This window comes from Marasmius oreades, chromosome 9 (assembly GCF_018924745.1).
Source record: "Marasmius oreades isolate 03SP1 chromosome 9, whole genome shotgun sequence".
Lineage (NCBI taxonomy): Eukaryota > Fungi > Basidiomycota > Agaricomycetes > Agaricales > Marasmiaceae > Marasmius > Marasmius oreades.
In genome coordinates this window covers 2,837,161-2,862,495 of record NC_057331.1, presented here as the reverse complement: position 1 = coordinate 2,862,495, position 25,335 = coordinate 2,837,161, and the positions used below count along the sequence as shown (strand labels likewise).

At 45.5% G+C, this 25,335-nt stretch overlaps 6 protein-coding genes across 7 annotated transcripts; 4 read left to right on the top strand and 2 right to left on the bottom strand.

Annotated features, from left to right (window-relative positions):
* Nucleotides 1-398: 398 nt before the first annotated feature.
* On the bottom strand, nt 399-795 carry E1B28_013778 (uncharacterized protein; the record flags this gene model as incomplete). The annotated part of the gene is made up of 2 exons (XM_043158956.1): nt 399-687; nt 746-795. The coding sequence occupies 2 exons, from the start codon at nt 793-795 to the stop codon at nt 399-401; spliced, it is 339 nt and encodes a 112-aa protein (XP_043004311.1).
* Nucleotides 796-2,320: 1,525 nt separating this feature from the next.
* E1B28_013777 (uncharacterized protein) lies at nt 2,321-2,814 on the bottom strand (the record flags this gene model as incomplete). The annotated part of the gene is made up of 2 exons (XM_043158955.1): nt 2,321-2,625; nt 2,688-2,814. The coding sequence occupies 2 exons, from the start codon at nt 2,812-2,814 to the stop codon at nt 2,321-2,323; spliced, it is 432 nt and encodes a 143-aa protein (XP_043004310.1).
* A 5,918-nt stretch (nt 2,815-8,732) lies between these two features.
* E1B28_013776 (uncharacterized protein) lies at nt 8,733-11,912 on the top strand. The gene is made up of 5 exons (XM_043158954.1): nt 8,733-8,886; nt 8,954-9,209; nt 9,265-10,300; nt 10,357-10,514; nt 10,577-11,912. Exons 1-5 carry the CDS (start codon nt 8,810-8,812, stop codon nt 11,672-11,674), a joined length of 2,625 nt encoding a protein of 874 aa, XP_043004309.1. The 5' UTR covers nt 8,733-8,809; the 3' UTR covers nt 11,675-11,912.
* Nucleotides 11,913-12,204: 292 nt separating this feature from the next.
* E1B28_013775 (uncharacterized protein) lies at nt 12,205-12,690 on the top strand (the record flags this gene model as incomplete). The annotated part of the gene is made up of 1 exon (XM_043158953.1): nt 12,205-12,690. The coding sequence occupies one exon, from the start codon at nt 12,205-12,207 to the stop codon at nt 12,688-12,690; it is 486 nt and encodes a 161-aa protein (XP_043004308.1).
* A 1,061-nt stretch (nt 12,691-13,751) lies between these two features.
* Nucleotides 13,752-14,611, top strand: E1B28_013774 (uncharacterized protein; the record flags this gene model as incomplete). The annotated part of the gene is made up of 4 exons (XM_043158952.1): nt 13,752-13,899; nt 13,955-14,110; nt 14,170-14,328; nt 14,385-14,611. The coding sequence occupies 4 exons, from the start codon at nt 13,752-13,754 to the stop codon at nt 14,609-14,611; spliced, it is 690 nt and encodes a 229-aa protein (XP_043004307.1).
* A 5,542-nt stretch (nt 14,612-20,153) lies between these two features.
* Nucleotides 20,154-24,276, top strand: E1B28_013773 (uncharacterized protein). 2 transcript variants are annotated; one of them, XM_043158950.1, is made up of 6 exons: nt 20,154-20,259; nt 20,325-20,390; nt 20,453-20,625; nt 20,713-22,066; nt 22,122-22,288; nt 22,338-24,276. In XM_043158950.1, the coding sequence occupies exons 1-6, from the start codon at nt 20,230-20,232 to the stop codon at nt 23,470-23,472; spliced, it is 2,925 nt and encodes a 974-aa protein (XP_043004305.1). In that variant the 5' UTR covers nt 20,154-20,229; the 3' UTR covers nt 23,473-24,276. The 2 variants fall into 2 exon arrangements, with proteins under 2 accessions (XP_043004305.1, XP_043004306.1); XM_043158951.1 differs by having other exon boundaries at nt 20,453-22,066.
* Nucleotides 24,277-25,335: the final 1,059 nt, after the last annotated feature.

Sequence of the window (25,335 nt, the reverse complement as noted above, 5' to 3'; positions counted from 1 at the left end):
TATCGAGGGAATAGATATGTTTTTTTTCCTTCTGAGCACTCTGATTATGATTGATTAATTATGTAGTTCTTTTCTTTTTTTTTGGGGTTGTGGTGATTCGAGTTGTAACTTCATTATAACAGGTGGTACTTGTCTAAACTACGACTACTGAATGTGACCATCACAACCTTCCTAACCCACTACAACACCCCACAACTCGCTGCAAACTCCTGGAACCTGTTGCGACCCTCTGACGCGCTGCAACGCTGCCAATGCCCCAATACGCCTCACAACCCGCTTCAACTGGCTACAACTTGTTGAAAATCCCCTCTGGCATGGCAACAAATTGTTCTATTGGCGACGGTCTCCTGACAGTGTTGCGACAATGTCGCAAGACTCTTACAAACCCTGGAGTTCTATTAAATCGAGCTGCCACCCAGTACCTTGGATTGCAGTCCAGATAACGGATCCTGAGGTATATAACGGCGTGGCAGTGTGGCAGGAATTTTGCTGATGACAGCTCCTTCAGCCACATGGGTGTTGTGAATCCTTTGAGTCTCCAACGAGCCCCAGGCAAATATCCAGGTCGTCCTTGTACCAACAATTACGGTCGCTTTCAAATCGGGGAAATAGGTCCGAGCCGATTCTTCATCGTAGAGCGCACGATCTGATAATTCTTTCAAAGTCGATGACATCGGCTCGGTAAAGCTTTGAGGCACAGATAAATGTCAGTCAAAGATTCCACCTCTAGACAAGGAAGACTTACGTAGGTTGTTCTGACCTCATAAACACATCCTCGGTGATGAATCTCTGCATTTCTTCTGGAGACCACTTGGTAACTGTCACATTGCTAGTGCTTTTGGTTAAGGTATCCATATCACATGGGTCTGCGTAGTTTACATTGTGGTGATCGTAGAAGGAGCTAATCCAAAGGCCAAAGTTTCAGTAAATTTCCTTGGGAGTTTTATGGGCAGGATCAGCTGGAGATATGTAGACTTCCATGTCCGGAGGGTGTTGGTATGCAAAACATAACAAAGGGGGTTCTATAACTGAGAATTAAAACAAGCTCTGGAGTCTGAAGCGAAAGAGTTTCTAATAATCACCATAAAGAATCAGGTCCTTGACGTACAGTTTTAATTCCATGTACATTTTGGGAGACAGCAGCTTCAGGTCGGAGAATACATCAGGAAAAACCCAATTTGTGAATTCGTTTGAATAACAAAAAATTAATGTTAATTAGTATGAATTTTGATTAATCGAACGAATTTGATCATTCGCTCAGTTAACGCGAATTAAACATCCCCTTGTAACGTTAACACTCATTTGCTAATTCGCACGAATTTGTATGCATTCCGCTGCATTATTGTAGGTTTGTAGGTGCTAAATGCTGTTACTCAATTGCACATTTTTCATTTAGTTCAGTCATTGTGAAGTTTTAAAAAATCAATGTATTTATTATAATAGAAGTATACTACAGCTACAAGAATCATAAAGTTAAATAAACTGAGAATAATGCTTATTTTGCCCTCAATCATCCCTCTGATATTGCATTCCTTGCTCTTCATGATCTGCTGCTGCCTTGAGAATCATCAGTTGGCAATCCATGGAACCAGAGGACAGGTGACTTACATCTGATATTCCTCTAATTTAGCCAACTCAACCAGCCCTCATATATGGATCATTGTCTGATGTATTTTAACTATCAGTAAGTTTCAGGAGGAAAATTTATCACTCACTTGAATCAGATAGTCTGTAATTGAGTAAGTAAGTGATGTTTGGGTGTTAGGATGGCGGAAGGAAGAAAGGCAGGAAGGAAGACGAATGAATGAAGGAGGGGAAGGAAGAAAGGACGAAAAAAATAATATTCTCCTATGTGATGAAGTCGTGCCCCGGTCCTGGACAGTTCGGACACTCCATGTGCCTGATAATTCGGCTATATGGGTATCTCGGACCAACTTTGTAGAAAATTTGAAGTTCGTCAGTACTCGAACATTTCTACTGTTCGCACGATTTCAGGCAAATTTGTGCAAATTAACTTGAATTAACTCAGTTGGTCAGATCTGGAAACTTGTCAGAATTTTATTTCCCTGGAAGCTTGTCATGCCAGTCCTGGATCCTGTTGGGATCCTGACTGTTATGAGCTGGTTATGAACCACACCAACAGCATAGAAGCAGCCTTAAACTTTGTCTAAATTACCCAAAAGTGTGAGAAATTAAGAAGAATTAATACTTTTTAGTTCCCACTGTAACTTAATTTAATTGAATTACAACAAATTACAACTAAGCACAGTAATAAGCATGAATTAGAGGGTTAGCAAGGTTAGCACTAATTACGGCAAATTCACAAATTGGGTTTTTCCTGATGTAGCGCCATGGCTGACAGATTACCCATAGACCATCCCATGATAGCGATACCTCCCGCTTTACGGTCACTAGTGGCCTTGGGAATGTTCTCCTTCTCAATGAACTGTTTGAGGGATTGGCCAATTTGCTTGTTGATTCTGTCCATGAAAATCTTACGGCCTTGATTGAGCTCTTCGAGCTCAGAGTCCGTGTAAGGCGTCGAACTGGGATAGTCATGTTGATTCCAGATGACAGTTCGTAGATTGAGGGAATGAGCAACAGTATGGAGCTTCTCCAAGCCATCTTTGAGTCGCGATATATGTGAGTGAGTTAATTAGATTAGATTTGAGAAAGGGTATCCTCACATCCATTGAAAGGAGTTCCGTGCAGAACGACAAGTGTCGTGTAATCATTTGAATGTGGTGGTGGCCCACTGTCAGTGAAGAAAATCCGTATGTTGTCTGAGAGAATGTATGTGTTATTGCTGAACATGTTCACCGAGGACAATAGGAGCTTTCTTGTGGAAGGTGGCCAGTCCCCCCTTTATAGCCCTGATCATTCTAATTGGCCATCGCGGATTGAGCTGTATTTGCCTGAAACATTGTTGAATGGATTACAATGCACGTATAAATTCACGAATGAGTACCCCAAACTAAATTGCACGAACTTCAATTAGATCCCTGGCATGCACAAAAAGGTAAAAGGCATCGATCTGACCATGTCCAGAATATATTGGATGGTGTCCCGAAAATGTAGAATCTCGAGCGTCATATATAAGTAGAGCTTAATAAATGGTCAATATCTCATTCTTCCAATTGCTGTACGAGTGGGACTGACTTTCATAGTTGAGTTGTCCGGGGCTAAGGGGATGTAGGAGGTGGTTTCACATTAGGCATCAAGTGATGTGACCTGTCATGATGAAACAATGAGAGACCAAAGATAAAGATCTTTGTTTCATTGGACAGGCTTTTGACACCCAGTTCCTGACTGCTCACAGCTGCATCCCGCCCCTTCAACGCATCTACATAACCGGGCATAATCAGTTTCCAGTCTGTTCTATGCCGTTCAAGCGAGAGCGAGATGCACTTTATATTTACTCGCGACAGGATGCACCCTGATTCGCTTTATGGAGAAACCGCTGCAAAGACAAGGGAGAGTGTCAGAGGTGGAAGATAGTACAGTGAGTAACAACTTGCATAAGATGAAACAAAACACCAAATTTAACGTCCATCGCATCGCGAGACTACCCTGTACTTATGTTCCTTTGTTCATTGCTCCGTCTATCCAAATATGGGTGGTCAGATGAATGGAACATGACACATCCTCAGGCTGGATGAGTAAAGGCATTTTCATCTACGGGGTCCACAGATGTGTCAAGTGGTGGTTCTTGTTGAAATAGCAATGAGCAACAGGAGACAGTTGTCTCTAACTCACCGAATAAGATGTTGAGATCTTGAAGAGTCTTAGTAGAGAGCTAAGTAGAACAGAGAAGTAGAACTATGTTCGTTATTGTTCAGAGTGAGCTACATACAGTATTTATACAGTAAAAGACTACAAACCCTGTACCCTACTATAGATAAGAGTAGTAAGTAACATATGTAAAACGTATGGTGAGCATATGGTGAAAAGCATGTAAGTAGTGTGCATATTTCATATAATGTATCTACAACCACTAGCACTAAAGACGTTGTGCTGGTAGGAGCATGTAGTTAATTAATATTGTTAAAGGGTTGATGAAACGTATGTAGTACACATGTATAGTAATACAATTGTGGCTAAGGGCTAAACTATGACGACTGCGTCTATACATTTCAACAGTTCTTGCCTTTGCCCTTTGAATAAAAACAAAAGATGCATCATAGTAGCCTGCAATGCATGAGTGGGCCACCACCAACCATGGGAAATCATGCCACCAGTGAAATTTAGCCAATTTGTTGATGAGTACTAGATATAAGTTTCTCATCTTTCTCACCAATCCTCGGTTTATATATCCCAAAGACACGTGAAAGGCAGGCTTTCAATCAAACTTTGTTCCAGTGTAGATGATCATGAACATAGGAGATTAGTTGAAGGATTAGGGGGTGACACTGTGACAGCTTGAATTGCCTTTGAGTATGAATGTTGCTGAAATATTTGTCGACTTGACCGAAACTGTTATCCATTTGAATCACGCCCACACTGTCTATAAAGCCAACCAAAACCTTGAAGTCTTAGCAAGTTGGCATCTATGAGGATCCTGAAGAGCAATAATACACACATTTTCAACACGGATTAAGCCAAAACTTGTGCCTGACAAGGTTCAATGACATCAGGATACCAGATAGTCTTCAAGCAAAGTCTTCAGGTTATGCAAGCCCCAAAAAGCAGTCAACCATTAGCAAAACGCGCAAAGAATAATTAAACTAAGATGGAGCCCATTTGCGGGCATGAAAATGAAAAGCAAACCAGTGAGTCACAACTTTCTGAGAACGTGATACACCGGCTCCGATGGAGCGAAGTGCCAGCAGCAGGCAGTAATGGGCGAAGTATACCACTCAAGAGTCAACCTAATATAAGAGCTATGGGAGTAGCACCAACACCAAATCAACCCAAAAACTAGTAAACCTCCATGTAAAGTCTATCAATAACTCAACACACCAGGAAAGATTGCAAGGGTGGACTGCTTGGCAAAGGTTACGCACAAAATGACAGTCTCAATATCGTATGAAGGTCTTATGAAATCAATGTGCAACTGCAAGTGTAAAACACCACAGCTACGGGGGTTCTAGGGTTTGTAGGGGCTCTGTTTATTGACCAGTGGACTGAGTGGGACTATGAATTTCGTCTACAGTAAGATTAATTCGAACAATTGGAGACTATTGTCCTCAACGGACATGAAAACTAAGTCCTCGACGGACACGAACGCTAAGACTCTCAACGGATCACGAAACAGTAATCAAGACCTTGGCGGCCTATGGACAGATAGTTCTCAAGTTTTGACCTCGACGGTCTTGTATGTTCAAATCAAATCTTATCGTTTCACTGCACAAAGACAGGGCAAATCTCTCTATTGGGTGTCAAGAGCAGTTACTCATGGGCAACCCACTCAGGACTTTCCTACGCACAGGTAGTACTTACTTTATCTATAGATACATGAGCTGCTTTTATACTACTTCTACGCTAGCTTTGTAATCCTATCTCTACTTGTTTCATCTCTAAAAATAATGCACCGTAGCTACAAATCCATGCGAAATCTTATCACTAGGGACCGTTACATGTGCAGAATCTCGTCTACGGAGCTTTTCCGTATTCGAATCATATGTTTTGGACCAATCTGGACCGTTCTTCATTCTTGTTTCAGCATGTAGAATGGACCTACATAGGCGTACCATATGGTATTTCCTGCCTACGGACCTTATCCTGCATTTCGACGTTATCAAATCATATGGACTTTGTGTGTCCAAGTAGTTCCAGCATATGGATCCAGAGTTCCGAATCGCCATAGCACATGAACAGCATGGACTCCAAGATCCATTATTCATCCCTGCCTGGTTCCTAGGTACTCTATCTGTGATCTGGGATCTGTATCATGTCTTTTTGTCTTTTCCTCAGATCGGGACTCGATCTACGGTCATATCAAATTTCCCCTAGTCTGTGTGGTCCTATATCCGATTTCTTGTCAACTAAATCCCCCGTAGAAATAGGTACTCCTAGTATGAAGGTCTTTTGACTTTGTTAAGTTCTGCTACAAACGGTTCTGTGAAGACTACAAGTCTTCTAATAGTACAATCCCTTGATATGCCAGTGCATAGTAGAATGTAGAGAGTAGAACTCGGTGAATTACCGCTTAAGTCCTCTGCTCATAGTGTTCTACAGGTTTCGAACAGTCATACAGTTTTCTGACATGATCTATGGCTCTCTCTAACTGGTCTAGCTGCGCCTACAGCACATTCTACTAGTGGAACTAGCTTTTAACTAGCAATTTGGGCTCACTCTAGTTCTTAATACAATAAATATCGCTCCGTAGCACCGTTTAAAGTGCAAAAAGAACCTTGTAGCATAGTCAACTAAGTCACATTAGTGGTCTCTGTTGCGGTCACGTTACAGTCATGTCCTCCTTTCTTCCTTGGCAGGGACCCAACAGGAACCATGGAAAACGCGAAAAGGTATCATGCAGTTAAGTCGTTCAAAAAGTCATTTCGTGTTTCTGACAGCTCTGTTTTGCTTCCAGTGCCGTCAAATACAACTCATAATTGATGCCGTACCTAACACTCATAAAGACGGAGTCAAAGGTAGAGATGACTTTTGCTATCACTCACAGAGTGTGTTTTCTGAAGTCGTCAATCTTTCCTGATGCCCGTCATCATCAGGTCACCTTCAAGTTCTCACAGGTAGGCAGCCATTCTATGCACTACAAATTTCTTGGAAGCATGGTTCACGAAGAACTAACCAAGTCAATGACGTGAGGTTGGACATAGGCAGAACCTGAAAAACGATGGGCCTTGGCCATTTTGCCAACAAATGTGGTGATAAACAACGGTTTTGTTAAAAAAGCACATCTGTTGAAGCTGGTTTTGTCAGGAGACGATAGGTTCTGTGTCTGGTTCAGTGGATTTCTATGACAACTGCTCCTTTTATGTTAAACGCGAGTAACATGGCACAGGAAAAGCCAATGATCTTCGGATTTGGTCGTTGAATTTAATCCTTGAAGGCTTGACCTATCTTACTCACCACTCCAAAGTCGTTGCGCAGATTTATATCTAATCGAATGGATTGCTGGGATGAGGCTGAATCATACTAGACTGGTGCAGCATGCAACATCTTCCTCAAATGAACACGGTATGGAGATGTGCTGCTGGATCGGATGAGACTGAGGCAAGACTGAGGCAAACTACTAACACTGGAAAATTTAGTCATTTTCAGTGCATTTTCAGAAGAGCAAAACACTCTCAAGAGTGTGACTTTTTGTATTAATTTCACAATCTGGAAATTCATTAAAAAGTCCAAGTTTTCATGATGTTTTAGAGGAAGGAATATGTTCTCAACATCTGGGCTCCTCTGGAAGTTTTTGAAGCTCTAAAAAATGGCTAAAATGGAGCATGTTCTGAGCATATTGGACCAACTAAAATTCTCCTGAAAGTCCACATTTTCTCCTTCTCTTAGTAAATCTAGAATACATTTAAAAGGTGGAATTTTAATAAAATTTCCAAACATAGAAAACCTATTGAATATTTTACATTCTTACTGCATATTTGACATTCTACAATTTGGTGAAAAGTCACTCTTTGGAACATTTTGCTCTTCTGAAAATGTACTGACAATGACCAAGTTTTTCCATTATCCAAGGAAAAACTTGGTCATTGTCAGTGCATTTTCAGAAGAGCAAAATGTTCCCAAGAGTGTGACTTTTTGTATTGATTTTGCAGATTATAAACTCATCAAAAAGTCCAAGTTTTTGTAATGTTTTAGCAGAATGAATGTTTTCCCAACATCTGGACTTCTTTGAAGATTTTTAAAGACCAAGGATGTGTCTAAAATGAGGCATGTTCTGAGCATGTTTAACCTACTAAATTCTCCTGAAAGTCCACATTTTCTTCCTGCTTTAGTATATCTAAAATACCTTTAAAAAATGGAATTTTGATAAAATTTCCAGATATAGAAAAGGTGTTGAATATTCTACACTTTTACTGCATATTTGTCATCTTGCAATTTGGTGAAAAGCCATGCTCTTGGAAGTATTTTGCTCTTCTGAAAATGCACTGAAAATGACTCAATTTTTCCAGTGTAAGTACACTCCAACTTCGGCCGGGGTTTCAAAGGTATCGTGCCCAAGTCCATATAATGTATCCTACTGAGTAGTGTCCCCCCATCCCTTGCTTACTGAGATGCCATTTAAACATCTTTTTTCAAGGGCCTTCAGTCAACAAGTCCTTGACTTTTTGAAGAAGCTGTTAGCACGACGCTATCACCAGGATCATCGTCATTCTTTCTCATGTCTCTCTGCTTCATCGGTGTTCCTATTTTAGATGACCATATACAATGCCTATTATCGTTTTACAGAGTAAAAGCACTGATGGCATGTTCAATGGAGCCGTTCCGCAGTTTCAGGAATAGGAATAATTTTTTAGTATTTCAAACTGTGCCATGATGATACTCAGTGAATGTCCCGAGCCCGGTGTGGCGTAGATCTAGATCTACGGATGTCTCATTGTTGTATCGAATGGTCTGGCGTGCGTTGAGTCAGGTCAGAAGTATCCTGGTCAAGGTCGGTCAAAGGCTCAGGCAGGCCATGTACAATGAGTTGGACCAAATCGGTAAAACTTGACCTTATTATGTGTCATTCCGGGACTAAATCTTTTGTTCAGATTTTCCAAATATGGTATTGGCCGCAATTCAGCCTTGCGGTCACGTTGCAGTCGCGTCCTCCTTTGTTTCCCTTCCTCCACCATCTGCCACTATCAATTGTTCCACCAGCCCTATAAATCTCTCTTCTCTTCGCTCTCTCAAGATGCAAATTCTAGACTATGATTTTCCCGTTGGCCATACCACCTCATTGTGCCGATCGGCAGACGACCCCACCTCGAAGTCAGCCTGTTGTTGACCCTTCAAATCCTCCTGTAACTGACACACCTATTCGACGTCCTACTGATAGATTATGCGATGGAACGAAGGACCACAAGCACGGCACAGTCGTAAAGCGTATCGGTTCTTCGATGGACTGCAAATGGTCCGGTCCAGTCTCTCCACAAGAATTCCTCGACAAGTTTCTCGACGTTGTGGTAGCCAAAACGATGCCAAAACTCACTCACAATCGCCAGATGGCTCTGAAGGCAGCTGTTACCGGGAGTTCAGACCCTTCCGAGGGTCATCAGGTCGGGCACCACGAACGTTTCTCTTACGGTCCATTGGTGAGTTACCACTGTAACAGTATCATGTCTTCTCTGACTATAGACTACTCTTCAGATTGAGGCCTTGAAAGAATATTGCCCAAAATTGAAGCTCGAGAAGACTGCAGATACTCCGGAGATCATACTCTGGAGCAAGCGTAGCATCAAAATCAAGCCTGACATCACAGCATACGACTCAACCCAATCACCGAACGCTAGAAAGACGGATCTAAGTCTAGCTGAAATTCTCTTCGAGATCAAATCCAGAAACGGTGTTGATCCCTTCGCGAAAATCGACGCTGGGCTCCCAAACAATGTCGAAGCCGATGACACGCTCGATCAGATATCTACCTATGCCGGTGCCCTCCTTGCTAGACAGTTTCGAACCCATTGCTTCTCAGTATTCATCTTCGGCGAACATGTTAGGCTGGTTCGGTGGGACAGAGGGGGTGCCACTTTCACCGACAAGTTCCACCTTTGGGAAGAGCCCTTCCTTTTGGATTTCCTTTGGCGGTACAATTCGGCTGATAGGGAGACTTGCGGTAATGACCCATCTGTGGTCGCTCTCAATGAGAAGGACGCAGTTGGAAAGAGACGGGCTTCACGGGCGAGGGTGATCTTGAAGATGGAGAAAAAGGAAAAGGTGTACGAATTTACTGTTGACGATGAGGCAACGAAGGAAAAGCGCGTGTTTTACGGTGGGAAGGTGGTAATGAAAACACCACCAACCCCCACTGGGCGCTCGACTCGTGGATTTCTGGTGACCACCTTGGATGCGTTGGACTTGATTGGGTCCGTTGCAGATTGGTCGTGTCATATTCACTACTTGAAGGAAACCTGGCGGATTCTCTTGGATGCGTTGGAGCCTGAATGGAAGATTTATCAGCGACTTAAAGGAGTCAATGTTCCTCATGTGCCAACGATCCTCGCTTCGGGTGATGCTGTGGGCAAGTGGCAGTCAACGGTTACGGGAACGGTCGCAACGAAGAACTACGGGCGCGATATACGCAGGCATTACCATTGCTATGTGGTCATGAAGGAAGTTGGACGCCCCTTGACGGATTTCAAGATTCAAAAAGAGCTTGTGGGTGCTATGAGAGACGCATTGAAAGGTAAGCGTACTTTTGATACGTCGTCTTTCGGCATATGGTTGACAACCTTGTTCCAGCGCATCAAGCAGCCTACGAAGGGGCAAATGTACTCCATCGCGACGTTAGCGTCGGCAACATTCTGATCTATGGGCAAGGCGGCCTCCTTATCGATTGGGAGTTCAGCAAAGTTGTTCAACCTCGTATATCTGATACGCCACGCCTAGATGAGCGAACGGTGAGTTTCCTTTTCGATTGAAAGAGACGACGACGCTTACTCGCAGGCTTGAACACAAATAGGGAACATGGCAGTTTATTTCTGCTCGCATTCTGTTATTAACAGGACAGGATATGTTGCATACCGTTGCCGACGACCTCGAGTCTTTCTTCCACGTCTTGTGCTGGGTGGCGATACAATACGTCGAACATGACCTATCTGATCGGAAGATCATTGATTTCGTGCGTTCCGTATATGACCATTCAACCCAAGAAAATGGGAGGGATACTGGTGGGAAAAACAAACAAGACGCAATCCTTTTGAAGAACTTTTCCGAATCCGTGAAATTTCGAGGTGGCCCTTTGTCTCAAATGATTGAGGCGATTGAACACATTCTCTGCTGCTGGTACCAGTCACTCAATGCCAGGGCCAATCCGCTCAATTTGACTCCAGACGAGGTTGTTTTGTATCTGAAAGGTCAAGGCATTCCAGAATCAGTGTTCTCCAAATTTCGTGTCACAGGAAGAGCATTCACCGAATTGGATCGCCACGCGGTTCAAAACATCCTTGAACCCGGAGACTCTGGTTACTTCCGCGAGATTCTTCGCATTGTCAATAACTTGAAGCAAAAAGCTCAATCCAGATACGTGAACGAGGTACCCGAACTCCGCAGTCACGACTGGATGCTGCAAACGTTCAACGACGCTCTGGATTCACTGAACCAACGACCAGAAGACGTTCAGCGTGTTGTTCACCGAAACCTCTGGGGTGCTGTGAAGGCCGCTCGTTCTCGCGAGGCCCGGGAGGAAAAGAAGAGAACGTGGTTTGAAGAGTACGAAAAGAACAAAGCCTCAAATCCAGCGAATAATACCAATGAAGAGGTTGAGGAAGACGCTGAAGCCCCTCCCAAGAAGAAGCCAAGAACGCTCGCAAGTCGGTCCACCAGTAGGGCTCGCCAAGGGCGGAATCCTCAAGCTGGCCCTTCTTCAATTCGTCAGCAGTCAGGGGACGCAGCGGGTGGCCATCAAGATGAACATCCCAGGAAACGTTCGATGTCCGGAGGACGCCATCAACAGTTTCATCCTTCTTCGAACCAGTCAGCGAACCGCCTGCGTCGTAGTACACGTCAGAGAGAGCAGTCACAGAATGGAAGACTGTCGAGGCGGAGATCTCGCGGTTGAATCTCATCCTTCGCTTTTCATTATTTAGTACATGTCCGCTTCTATCCTCGGGATTTCCCACTACACTAACGAATATTCCCATTTCTGTGCTTTCCTATTTGCTATCACGGAGTCGTTCTATCCACGAATCTTTGTATATCTACTAGACTAGAATCCTCATCGTAGACTGTAGTCGCAACATCTCATTAGAATGTAGCTATAGCATACCTTTTATGAACTCATCTGTCTAATTTATGTTACCATCATCTTAACTTTACTTTCTGCTGGTTTGAGATTAGCACCTAAATTTGAATAGAGATCGTTGATCGTGCTTGTGGTCTCGCGGGCCCAAGTCGATTACACTGCTTACTCGCGACTCTCATCATCCACAACATGCGACGGCCCCGACGAGCCCACCACCATATGCAATGACGAGCTCACTACCATGGGAAATCGCGCCACCAGTGAAATTCAACCAATTTGTTGATGGGTTCTAGACATAATTTTCTCATCTTTCTCACCAATTCTCCCCATCAAGGCTGTTGCGCACAATGCCAGCAGTCCAGCCCTCTTCTTCGAGTTCCCTGGTTCTTGTCACCGGTGCTACAGGTTATATCGCTGCATGGGTCGCTCGATGTCTTCTTGTACACGGTTACGATGTACGAGGAACAGTTCGCTCAACTTCGAAAGGCCAACAACTTCTTGAAATCTTCCAAAAACTGACTGGATACGGCGGGCCGAAATTTGGCAAGTTCGACTTTGTCATTGTCGAAGATATCGCGAAAGAACTTGGAGCTTTCGATGAAGCTGTGAAGGGTGTTGATGCCGTCGAACATGTCGCCAGTCCTTTTCATTTCGATGCTGATGATCCAAACGATATCATTGAACCGGCAGTAAAAGGGACGGTTAGGATCCTTCAAAGTGTGTCAAAGTTTGGGGAGAAGGTGAAGAGAGTGGTTATCACATCGTCTTGTGGTGCCATACTGTCATCGACCCTGAAGTCGGAAAAACGGGGAAGTCGGAAAAGTGTAATATAGTGAGTGCTAGACTAGGTTTTTGAGCAGATACACTATCAAAAAAAGAAGGAGCGGGGTCTTATATGCATGCCTGACAATTTTCATGATGGGGGATGGGTTCCTCACTGAGTTGTGGCAGTAGCACAATGAGGGGTCAGTTTTCCGACCAAAAATCGAAGCGTGAGAATATTTCCTAATCAGGAGATCGGCCACTGCAGCACAAGTACTCATCAACCTCTCGCCGTTCTTGGTATGTTACGACCACAACATACTTCTCCATCTCATAGACACCCAGGACTACACCTATAACCATCTTACAAGTCCGTGGAGTCAGGTTTATATAGTACACTCAGTTTTTTTCCTGTCATTCTGACCCTAGATTGTAGTGACTACTTCAGGTTCAGCTGGACATGCCATGGGCAGGGCTCTCAGCACAGTTATATATACCTATCAGGCTACCAGAATCTATTATCCTTGGATTTTTATGATTTTTTTTGAGTCTACACAGCCCATACCTGCAAATATCCCAGATTTTTGTGTTTTACATCCAAAAATTGTTTCTAGAGGGGAGGAAACATTCCTGTCAGATGTCAGATGATCTTCATTTGCTCCCCTTAGGACCCAACAATGAATTGTAATAGATTTTGGTGCCACCAGTGCACTCTGAATGTACCTAAATGAGGAAAAACTACCAAATTAAGGTCGTCCTCCCACAAGGACAGCCTCTATCAATGCAGCTTGCAACAAGAGCATTTAAAATGAATTTATAGGTCCCAGGTGCTCAAACAAAACTCTTATATACGAGATATTGACGATTCTTGGATGAATTATCAATGTGTATGATTGTGTCACATGTAATCACGTTGCCGGCCCGCGATTTCCGACTTCGCCGTGGGGCCACGTTTTCGACACCCCCTCATTAAAAAATTCATATCTCAACAGCATCACACCCTACCCATACGAAAATTGGCAGGCATATACCTCAAAAGGTATTCTATGCAACTGCATTGTATTTACAGGTTCTGGTATATATTTTCTTAATTATATAAATATTTCTCCTTAGATTGCCGACTTCGGGGGCGATGACAGTATCAGCTGAGAACTTCGGCAAACCGGTCACGTTCGATGAGACGAATTGGAATGATGCTTCGGTAAAGCAGGTTAGGGAGCAGGGAAAGAAGGCGTTGGGGGGGACGAAGTATGGGGCCAGTAAGACCTTGGCGGAGAAAGGTGAGCTTATCTCGCGCACGGTGATCCTGAGCGGAACGCTGATGGTTCCCCGTAGCTGTATGGGATTTCGTATCTGCCAACCCGTCTCTTCTATGGGATATCGTCACTATCAACCCTCCATTCGTTTTCGGTCCAACCACAAATCATGTTCCCTCCCCCGAAAACCTGGGTACATCAGCAACTGATTGGTATAAAACCCTCATGACCCAACGTAACCCACTTTACCGGGAGTTTACACTTGTCATTCGGGCCTAATCCTCTCGATTACAGACGCTGGAGGAAAATCTCTCGAATTCCTCGCCACGAAATGCTACTCTTGGATTGATGTACGGGATGTTGCGGAAGCCCATGTGCGGCCGTTAGCCAAAGAAGAGGCAGGCGGCAATCGAATCATCATATCGACTGAGCCGTTCTGCTGGCAAGAATTCCGTATGTTTCTCTCCTCCCCTCTCGTTCTCATTTTCACCAACTGGACTTTCCATTAGTGGACATAGCGTTGAACACCCTCACACCGTCACCCTACACCAAGCATCCGCTTGCGCGCGGAAATCCGGGTGCTGGAAGTTCTGCTGAACCCCTGAGCATTTATAGACTCGACAGGGCTAAACAGTTGCTCGGAATGTCGAACGAGGAGGGATCGGACTGGAAGTACAAGACCAAAGAGGAGACAACTAGAGATACATTGGCTGAATTCGCGGCGAAAGATTGGTAAGAAGACATGTACTGTGTGGATCGAACCTGCTTGTTTGCCATCTTTGTGTTGAGAGCGGGTATAGGCGCGAGACAACTAGACAGTCCCACAGAGATGAGGACAACTGTAAGGCGAACTTGAGACGCGACGATGCGATGGAGGAAGCAAAAAAGGAATGGATTGATTACATACGCAGTAACTGGTCCCGGCATCGGGCCAAAACCACAGATTCCAACACCTTGTACATATTATCGTACGAACTCGAATTCTTGACAATTCACACCCTCGCATACTCCTCATTTACTTTCACAACTTCTCCAAACCCTCTCCCAGTCTCTTCCGTCTCATCAAGTGGTGGTTTTTGCCTTCGTCCTTTGAATAAAGCAAAAGACGCACCTCGCGCGCACTGTGAGCTGTGCATGTAACTTTGGCTCCAAAAAAGTTTGGAAATCGGCCAAGACCATAGGTAGGAAGGTATTGAAAGATCTCATTGTGTTTCATTGACGACCGGTCGATAGCGTCTGACAGTAGAACCGCCTGTGATATTTGTCTGTTCGCATATAGATTACTCTGGTATGGGTGCTAGAGATTTCTCAACACTCCAGGCTACTTATGAGAGGCGGGATTACGAACGTACCAGGTAGGAAGCTTATATCACCTCCAAATAACTTCACAAAGTTTTTCTTTTCTTCCCTCTCCTTTCCTGTTTTTCGGGCTTCAACGCCAAGTCAATCAACGAAGCCGCATCCCGCTCGTCTTAGGCAAATAGTACGATGCTGTTCCATAGAGGTAGATTTGAGGAAAAAAGCTGACGGAGAGCAAATCGCTGTAAGTACTGATGAGGACAAGATGAGGACGTGAGGAAACCCCGCAAAGTGTAGAAAAAGAATCTTACCTTCAGCAAGTAGCAAGAGGCTCTGAATATTGGCTCAGAGTTTGAGAGCATCGTATTGTATCTTTGAACCGTCCGGTTTGGTTCAACGAAAGAGTTGTGGGTGCTGGTGGGCTCAAGCTCCTACGGGGTGAGTAAGTATAACGCATTACCGTTACGCGTGACACATGCTGGCGTATGGAATAGGCGAATATTCCCACGTTCTCCATTCACGGACGACCGTCATCATCGTCGCTTCGCTTTCAATCGGGCCGTTTCTCACCTCCAGATTTAAGTGAAGTTTGGTATAGAAGAGGTATACGGTTCAACTCGTGAGTCATTTATTTGAACACCCCACTACCGGTTCTAATTGCCTGCTGCTGAGAGATGCTGAAGAACCAGAAACTATTTCTACGTCTTCCGGCCGTATAACTGAGTTATCCTAGCACGATTCTTAGCTTCTTAGTGGTGCCTCAGGAATGAGGATATTTTAAACACTTCCCACGCTAATTGTAGTCAAACAGGAAATCATCTTCCCGCCCGCTTGGTACCAGTTTACCTCTAAAAATCTTTTGGGAATGGGTCCAAAACACTGGCTGTGGCAGTGTCCTCTCAATCGCCTACTACTAGTGACAGCCAATACTGACGGAGATTTTGTCTCGAAGATACCGTCAGCCGCACCTACGCTCTTTACCCGCTCTTTCAAAGCCTCTTGTCTCTGGCCACGCGGTACTACGATGTCCTCCTGACTCACTAGAGTGAAGCCTAGAACTTGGCCTCGTTCCCTTAACATGCGAATATTGCATGTCCACAATAATTCTTGCTACACCACCGACACAGGGACGTGAGCACGCCGGAAACACGCTTCCACGATTCCCATCCATCTCGGGATCGTCCGACCATGAAGAAACCAGGCGACACTTTTTACCCCGCTATGACAATCTCGATCTCTGGTCACAAACTTAAAAAGTTAAAAAAGAGAACCTGCCATATCGGATCGGGGCTTCAGGATAGTTTCGCAGTCGGGTCTAAGTCCAGTCGGGAGCGCGCTGGTTGTCTACAGTGGGCAGTAGCGATCTGCACGTTCCTTTCTCCAGAACATCTATCTGCTACGCTGATTCCCCGCCTACTGTGCCTATTGCCGTCTACACCGCTCATTGGCTATCTTTTCTCTCTAATGTCTTCACTCGCACGTTCTGCAAGCGATAGTGCTCGATAATCTATCAATCTTTCGGCATTCTCCCTCGACCAGTGCTCAGCAGTACGTACTCGTGTTCAAGGCTCCGAGTAAAATTGGGACACCTAACCTTCTCGGAGTTCCAAGAGCCTTAGGTCCGTTCACTTACAAGATGATGCATTGATCGCGCTCATAAGTACCTGAACTACGCACATTGCGACTTTGTCCTTTGATTGAACTTTGATGGGCAAGCAGGATGAAGGTTAGGCTGCAGCTCATGTGTTTCCTTAGGTTCCGGACATTCACAATCAAGTTATCACCGGGTTGTTTCAGCACTTCTACGGGATTGAAGTAGACACAAGTCCCGGGCGATACCGCTGACACGGTCGTTGAGTATGTATCGGTATCTTCGACACCCTCTGCCCTGATGTACGAGTCTCACCATGCAATTATTAGTAGGTTCAAGTCACTTCAGCTAATCAGCGCCCAACACGGACGCTGGTAAGCCGAATAAACTAAACATATATGTTGGAGGGACTTCGAATGTGGAGATTACATTACACCTCTGGCCAAACTGACACCGTGCCGTGTAACCTGACTTCACCGCGGCTTTTTCGTCCCCTTCCCTTCCCTTCCCTTCGAACTTGTTCATCAACCCAGTGACGCAAATGTGTATTCATCGAGAACGATGGCTTAGATGCATACTCACACATACACAGTTTGCCAACAGTTTGCCTTTAATTTCCTTCCCTTTCATTCGAACCGTTCTTTAATGAAACATGTTGAATAGTTATGACCTCGAGCAGGATGGGAAGCTCAACCCTGGTATGGGCATTATCCCGCGTTCATGACGTCGAAGGTTCCCGTATAATGATACAGTGGTTTCTGGCCTACCCGGCGTTCTGGCAGAGTTGATGGTTCCCGACAGGATACAAGGAGTAAAAGAGTTCAATTGAATTGTGGCAAGATTTTGAAAGGAATAAGAATTTCGAAGAGTACTACGGTGGCGACTGAATGATCTTTGTCAGGGAAAATCATCATAGGTGAGAATGAGAATGCTTTTTTCTTATCGAAGGTCCATTGTATTTTTTTCTGTATTTAGACGTCAGATGGAAGGAAGAAGCAGTCAAGGCTCCCGGCTTTAAATATACACATCTTATTCGTATACCCGTCGTGGGCGGGGAAAACTTTGCACCGTTCATTCGCCATGTAGGCATAACCATTCCTTGAACATCTTCCGCAGAAACCCGTGTACCAGTTACGCCTTCGATTTTTGAAATATGATGTGCATCGAACATAGTTCAGAACTCAACGGACCGTCGGGAGGGGCGGTTCCCGTCCCAGCGCCGATGCGCTAAGTAGTAAGAATACCGTCGTCCGCCGAGAGACCTCAAGTGACAACAAAAGCGGTGTACTTTTGACTTACTGTGGGTACGTATACATAATTATATCTTATCCCCTTGTAGATATGGGCAATGGGCATGGTCAAATCGTTGCGAGCCACCATCTTTATGGTTCTACGCGTAGGGCCGAGGGGGCCTGTTTTACGTCGACAAGGAGGGGATGTATTCATTCCTTATAACGCTCTCATGTTGATGAGTGGGGTATGGAATGGAGATCACACAGTAATAAGTCGGGAGCAGTCGATTCGCGGTGGAAGGGTGGTGCGAAGTACCCGGCTTGATGTTGGAGTCAGAACAAATGAAAGTTCTTACTTGTAAGCGACACGACCCCGCCGTCCTGAGTTCACCAGTTTGAATCATCCTACCCGGAATTTCTGGATGAAAGTAAGTAACTCCAGATTTCAATTTAAAAATTAGCGGGACGCGACACAAAGAATTATAATTAGGGAGGAAATGGGGAACCTGGGCAGAGGGTTTGGACTGAGGTCCATCAACACGAGGTGGTGGGAGAGACTGCAACCTTGTTGACAGAGTAGAATTGGTCGTATGTATTGTTATCCTCGATAGATGACATTCGAGAGACTCTAGAACACCTGTAACTTTCAAACAGCGATGTTTTTTGTGTCTTCTAAACTTGAAGGTAACTCTGTATGTAAATTGAGTATTTACAGCTTCGGATGAGATTACCGAGAACTCCGAATACTGTGGAAGATACCATACGGAGAGTTTTGATGGCGGTCAACCGGTGATCAGGCCCCAATCTTTTGATGGTGATTAGCGTCGGCGTCGTTTATGCTTTACGTGACCGCAGAAAACTTACATAGGCGTCGGTAAGTGCAAGAAAGGAATGTTGAGAGAATTCTGGGGAAGGGGTGTTTCGATTGTGAGTTCGATGTTTGCGCTTAATATCGTTGAGAGGATAGGTACGCAGCTCAGTGAAAGCTAAAGGATGGGGAGGGTATAAGTCTCGCTGCGAGTCACAGGATCTGATGTGGAATAAACTCAGAGTCATAGAACGCGCAGCTTCGTGATAGGCCCTCGACGACTGATTGGACAGGATAATCTTGTGGGGATGATGTACAGTAGAGCTCCTATGTTTTTATTAATGATCTTCCACACTGTTCTCTTCCATGAAGGTAATCGAAGATGATTGCTTACTACTATGCCAGTAACACCTCCACAGGCATGAGGCAAACATAGCCCAGTGTCCATAAAAGTTCCGACTCGGCTGACGATGACAATCAGAAATATCTCACTCGTCCCTGGACGATTTATTCTAAACTTCTTCTGGGAGATTAAACTTGTAAATGGAGCTAAAGAAGGCAAAGTTGTACGAAAAATCATAAAGATGGGGATAAGCAGCTTTCGAAACGTGATTTCGTTTCCACCTAGAAATCCACAAATTATTCCAAGGACCTCGTTGCATCTGGTGTGGGCGTCAGATATATGATGGGTAGATTCAACACGGCCGCTAAACCGACACAAGTGAATGGAGTCGACGATTCCAACGAGGCAGAAAGCAGTGGCCACAAGACGTAGACACTCCGAATACTGAATTACTTTCTGTCAGTTGCCATCTTCATTTCCCTTCTCCATCACATGTCGCGGGGACGGGGTGTGTCATGAGAGTAAAGGGAATACAGGCTTTCGACTACGGGTCGCTATACAGCACCTAGGTGATTACAATTAGCTCCTTCTGAAGGCTGTGAATTGAACACGCACTGGTCAATAGCGCGCGAGGAACGTGTGGACCAGGAGTCGTCCTGGTCGCTGAAGAAACGGCTAGACAGTATTGGGTCAGCAGGGACAATTCGCGGAAAATTCGGTAAGGCTGCCAGTTCCAAAGGCAATCTTGGAGATGGAGGGCGCAAGAAGCAAACACGTGTAGTTGGCCGCATTCGGCACTTGCTGTGTCATACGGAACTGTCCACTTTTGTGAGTGATGGGAAGGATATCCGGAGAGCCGGAACGAGTCAGAGCTATTCCTGGCAGGCAAACAGCTGTTGTGAAGGGTCGGTGTTCGGAACCTTGTCCGGCCGGAATAAATTGAAACTGAGCTGGCACACGTTCCTTAAACAATTAATAATATTCGGAGAAATTGACGCGTGACAGGGATAAGCTATAACCATCAAGCACGTCAGGGTTTCTCTTTTCCTGAATCACTCCTCCTCTGCCCTCCAGCACATACATGCCCTCTATCCTCAACCTCAAGTTCAAAGTCTGTTTCCCCCGACGAATGGGCAGCCTCTTCAGTTGTACTTACCACTAGCCGACTTTCAACAGGGTAACAAGTCTTTTGTTGCGTTCAGCAATCTCAACGATGCCGAGTCATTGACGAAAACTTGGAAGGTATGTTTTTACTGCGTTTTGAGCTCATTTTTCTGGTCTTTTTGACGTGGTTATTCTCATAGGTATGCACCAAGGTCGCCAGTTACCTCGAGCAAGGACAACGCCTTGAGAACTTGAGTTGGCGGCTATGGCACCTCCAGAATTTAATTGTAGACACCGACAACGCCAAATCCAAACGTGAATTCAAGAAGCTTTCGAAATGTATGAGCGACAAACTGGACAAGGAGAAAGGACGGTAAGCTGTTACTTCATTGCTTCTACTCGATTGTCCCGCCAGCAACCCTATACCCTGTACCCTGATGGACTGAATGTACGCTTGTAGGAGTATCGAAGAGCTGGAAGCGCCAGATTTTAAACGAAGTCTTTCAACAGAAATTCTCCGACAACGCGCTGAAGAGCGTGAGCGCAATCGAGAAGCCAGTCAGAACGCGAAGCCGGGAACGATCAAGCGCATGCAGTTCACGTTCAGTGTCGATCAACCTACCCCAGCCAGTAATGCCCCAGTTCAAAAACCGGACCTCAAACCTTCCCCAGAATTCAACAAGCGTCCGCGGGCGGGTGCTCGAATCGAGAAATACGACGACATGGTTATCGAGGACGAAGGCAACGGCAAAGACCCTCCCCTTACACAACGAGGACGCAAAGTACCTCTTTCTCCTACTTCCTCCAACGATTCATCATCATCATCCTCCCTTTCTGTATCATCAGGCTCTCCCTCATCCGCAACTTCGAATTCAGAATCTTCGCGGGCCGATCACGATTCTGAACCGCTGGCTCTCCGTTTCCCACCTATCTTCTCCAACGATTTCGGACCATCTGCTCTACTGTATCCATCTCCATCACTCACGACACGAATGAATTACGGAGAAGGGCTCAACCCCTCCTCCCAGTCTGACGGGTTTAGCATTCCGCGTCCGACGATAGAACTTGCTCTCGATGAGCTTCTTAGCTCTGTAGATTCTCCTCGCACTTCCTCTCCTCTCCCTTTCGCCTCCTCTCTCACGGCTACGCATAAAAACGAAGAAAAACATAACCTGTATACACCGATGCTTTCTAGCTACCAACAGCAGGACGTTACCATGCAGACCGTACCCATCTCCACCACCCTTTCCGCTGCCTCGTTCTCAAACGAATCCTCTTCCGAGAATGACAACGATAGCAGCAATGATAGTGACGATGAAGCTAGTGACGATGTCGATTTGATGTCGACTTCAACGTTGAGCAATGTTCCTCCTATTTCTCAACCTCAACCTTCCGCCGCTCTTTCAGCGCACCGACCGTTATCACCACCTGCCACCTCTCCTACCCCGACTCCCACACAGTCCGTGTCTAAGGGCCCAGGTCGACCACCAAAATCAGCCAAAGCCTCCTTTGGTGCCACGTACAGCGGCAACTCTTTATCATCTCGACGAGCTGCTCGTGCGAACACTCCTGGAAGACCGCATCTCACAGTACGTACGCAGAGCACGCGGTCCGCCACTGTCACGCAGATGAACCACCGCGTTGGGAATCCAGGTGCAGGTGGTAACACTCCGACAGCATCGGCGCTGAACAATACCGGACCAGGTGGTGTAAAGGCTGAGTGCTCCAACTGTGGTGCTACTCACACACCGTTGTGGAGGAGAGGGTTAAACGATGAGTTGAATTGCAATGCTTGTGGGTTGTATTGCAAGTTGGTGAGTATCTGTTTATTTCTTTTTCCGAACTGAAGTTCAATGTAATGCTTCACAGCACAAGCGTCCGAGACCTAGGAGTATGAGAAATGCTCATGGAGAAGGTCGTTCGCAGACGGCGCCACGTCAAGAGACGGTCGACGTTGTAGCTCAATGTTACAATTGTCACACTACCGCTACTCCGTTGTGGCGAAAGGACGACGAAGGCAAGACGGTTTGCAATGCGTATGTAATCCTCTTTCCCCTCCCTGTCATCATCTCATCGTAGTTCTAGTTGTGGTCTTTATTACAAGCTACACGGCTCTGCTCGTCCAATTTCCATGAAGTCTGACATCATCCGTAAACGCTCGCGACACGATGCTCGCCGCTCGAGTACTAGCCACATGGTTTCCGAAACACCATCCGCTAGTCCTGGTGTCAGTCGGCGCACTTCTCCCGTTCGTGAATCGTCGCCTATCCTTGCTCCCGATTCCTCCACCTCCACCGCCAACCAGAACTCGTTGAATTATGAGTACAGCTCAGACGACTTCGATTACCACCAGTCGCAATCAGAGTTGGTCAACGCACTCGGTGGTGATTTCAACCAAAGCGTGAACGGCAACAACTCAAGCGGTGGTGTTCAGGGTACCTATGGTAGTCCGGACCTGATGGAGACCTTCCAGTTCCCCGGTCCTTATCATCCAGATCGTCTGCAACAGTTTACCTATCAACCCATTGACCCATTACCATTTGCCAACTCTCATCTCGAATACGATAATAGTGACTTTGGCCATAATAGCGGTGGTGAACTGAGCCCGAGGACCAACAAGCGACGAAGAATGAGCGTCGATTCTGCTTCCGAACCCCCCTCGTCAGCTGTTTCGTACAGTTCATTCAACGATGGATACTCTTCGGCCACTTCAGCGACTTCCCATTCTCAGCGTTCGTCTGTCGAGTTTCCGTTCAGCACCTATCCTTCGGTAGGAGCTTATCAGACCAGTGCTGGACCTGTATTCCGAGGATCAACCAATCCGTTCTGGCATCCACCGATGATGGTAGGGCAGAAGAACAATTCTCCGATGTATCACCCACCGATGATGTTGCCGTCTTCGGACGAGAGCCCTATGGATTATCTTCATCCGCCTCTCCTACCCCCGGATGAGGACGCATTGTTCTCCACCTACCTTCACCCACCTATGAGTCTTCCTGATTGGAATGACAACTCGAACAACAATGGAAACGGTAACAACGATAACAATGAGCAGCGGCAACAAGGGAACCAGAACGGTGGTAACGGGGGCAAGCCTGGAGAGGCTCAAAATGGTAATGCCATGCAGATGCAGGATGCGTCGACGGATATCAATCATTTGGTCTATCCCGGAGACTATGTGATGAACGACGCCAATATGCAGATGTATGGCCGCAATTAGAACGACTCGTGAATTTCGTCGTCCTTTCGTTATCTTTTTTTTGCGTCCATATCTCTTCCGTTTCTTTGGGACTCTGCATTGGTTCTCGGTTTTTCCCCCTTTTTCTTGGACGGTCGTTCAATCATTATCCTGCATTATTGCATCTATCCATCCTCAGCATCACCATCTCTCTTGGCATCTTTCCCCTTCTTCATCCTTCTCCCTGTCCTTCGACTCTGCTCCGTTGCTCTGAGGCTGGTTTTTGTTCCCTCGGAACTGTTGGGGTTCTCATTATAATCTCTTTCGACGAATTCATCGCACGACGACCTACACGTTCCTAACGACCTAACTGCTCACTCACCCGACTGGAGCCCTTCTGCTTGAGCACCCCTTGCATTGCATACCCCCTTCCTTTTGCTTTTTATTCTCTAGTTTCTATTCTCTTCCTTCGGTTCTTCTCTTGTTACCTACTACACCAACCCTCCGGTAAATTTTATAGATGCTTCTCAACAACGTCAACTCTCCCTTTTTCTGATGGTTCATCACCAGTTTATCCATACTCACGGTTACCGAGAGACTCCTCCCGTTTTCCCTCTCTTCCCACACCCTCCGAAAATCAAAATTATTGTTGTAAATGCCTTAACCGTTTGTTGAAACCACCGTCTCTCGTCTGTTTTACATACATACCAAGTTCTTACCGTTGTACTTACAGACTGTGTTTATCTACCCTTTCCTTTACCTCCTCGTTCCCCCCATCAACATTCCCAAATGTTCAACAAATGTAATATCATACATGCGAAGGGTACGCGCGTCATTCGGCCCCAGAATAATTATAATGAAGAATGTTGTTTGATTGAAAGTTTTGTTACTTGTTCTTTTGTGATGATCGAGGTCTTGAATGGGTTTGGTATTTTCGTTTGGTATCTCCGACGAAAGTGGTTTTCAAACGTTCTAATTATGGCATCTAAATTGTTCACATACATTTCTCAACTTCCGAAGGAGGATCACGTCGGGCGGGTCATTAATAATTTGTTATTTTAGAATTGGGATGGGGTTCTAGATCGCTCGGAACACGTCAGGTGGTAAACTCAGAACTGTACATGTGGTCGCCGTCTTTTTTTCCTCATACGGGCTGAGCTCTGAAAGGGGGCAGCCGAACCCGTCGTCGGTCGAGCACGAGCCGGAAATCATGCATCGATGATCCAACAATACAGTAAAATCACAAGGGAGAAATTCGTTGATGGATAGTAAAGGGATTCCGAAGTCGGATACTTCTATACCGACCACTATATATCGCAGTCACAGGGAAGTTTACACTCTTTTACCGATTTTTACCATGTGGTCCGTCGGCGTGTATGTGACCGGTCTTTTTTTTCGGCTTGTGGATTTTGCACGTTTCAACGACCACAAACTCGGCGGGAGATAACATGTCTATCCCGCTCCACTGGCAGGGACTGTGATTTTATCAGGAGCCGATCTTCTTCGCTTGTTCAGGGACGACGGGGCCGGTTCTGCTCTGCAGTTGAGTGTTTGTTATCGATAACTTCAAAGTTCGTAGCTGACCTAGTAATAGGAGACTCGGTTTTATGAGCTTGAGCTTGACTGTAGTCCGCCTATCGCCTATCGCTGGTATTTTTTGTCTGAATTTTTAATCATTTTTCGTTGGTCAAATGACTTGGGAAATCGCCTGTACGCCTAGAGCCTTTGATAGATGTTTGAAGAAACGCCACAAATTAAACCTGTTCCTTCGACTTCTTTTTGGGAGAGCCACAAAAGAGCCACAGGCACAGAAGTCCTGTTGGAGTCGAAAGGATGTATCTAGATGGAAGAGAGGAAATATTGTATCCACAAGCTCTTTCCAGTGATAGCGTTAAGGTTGGAGAG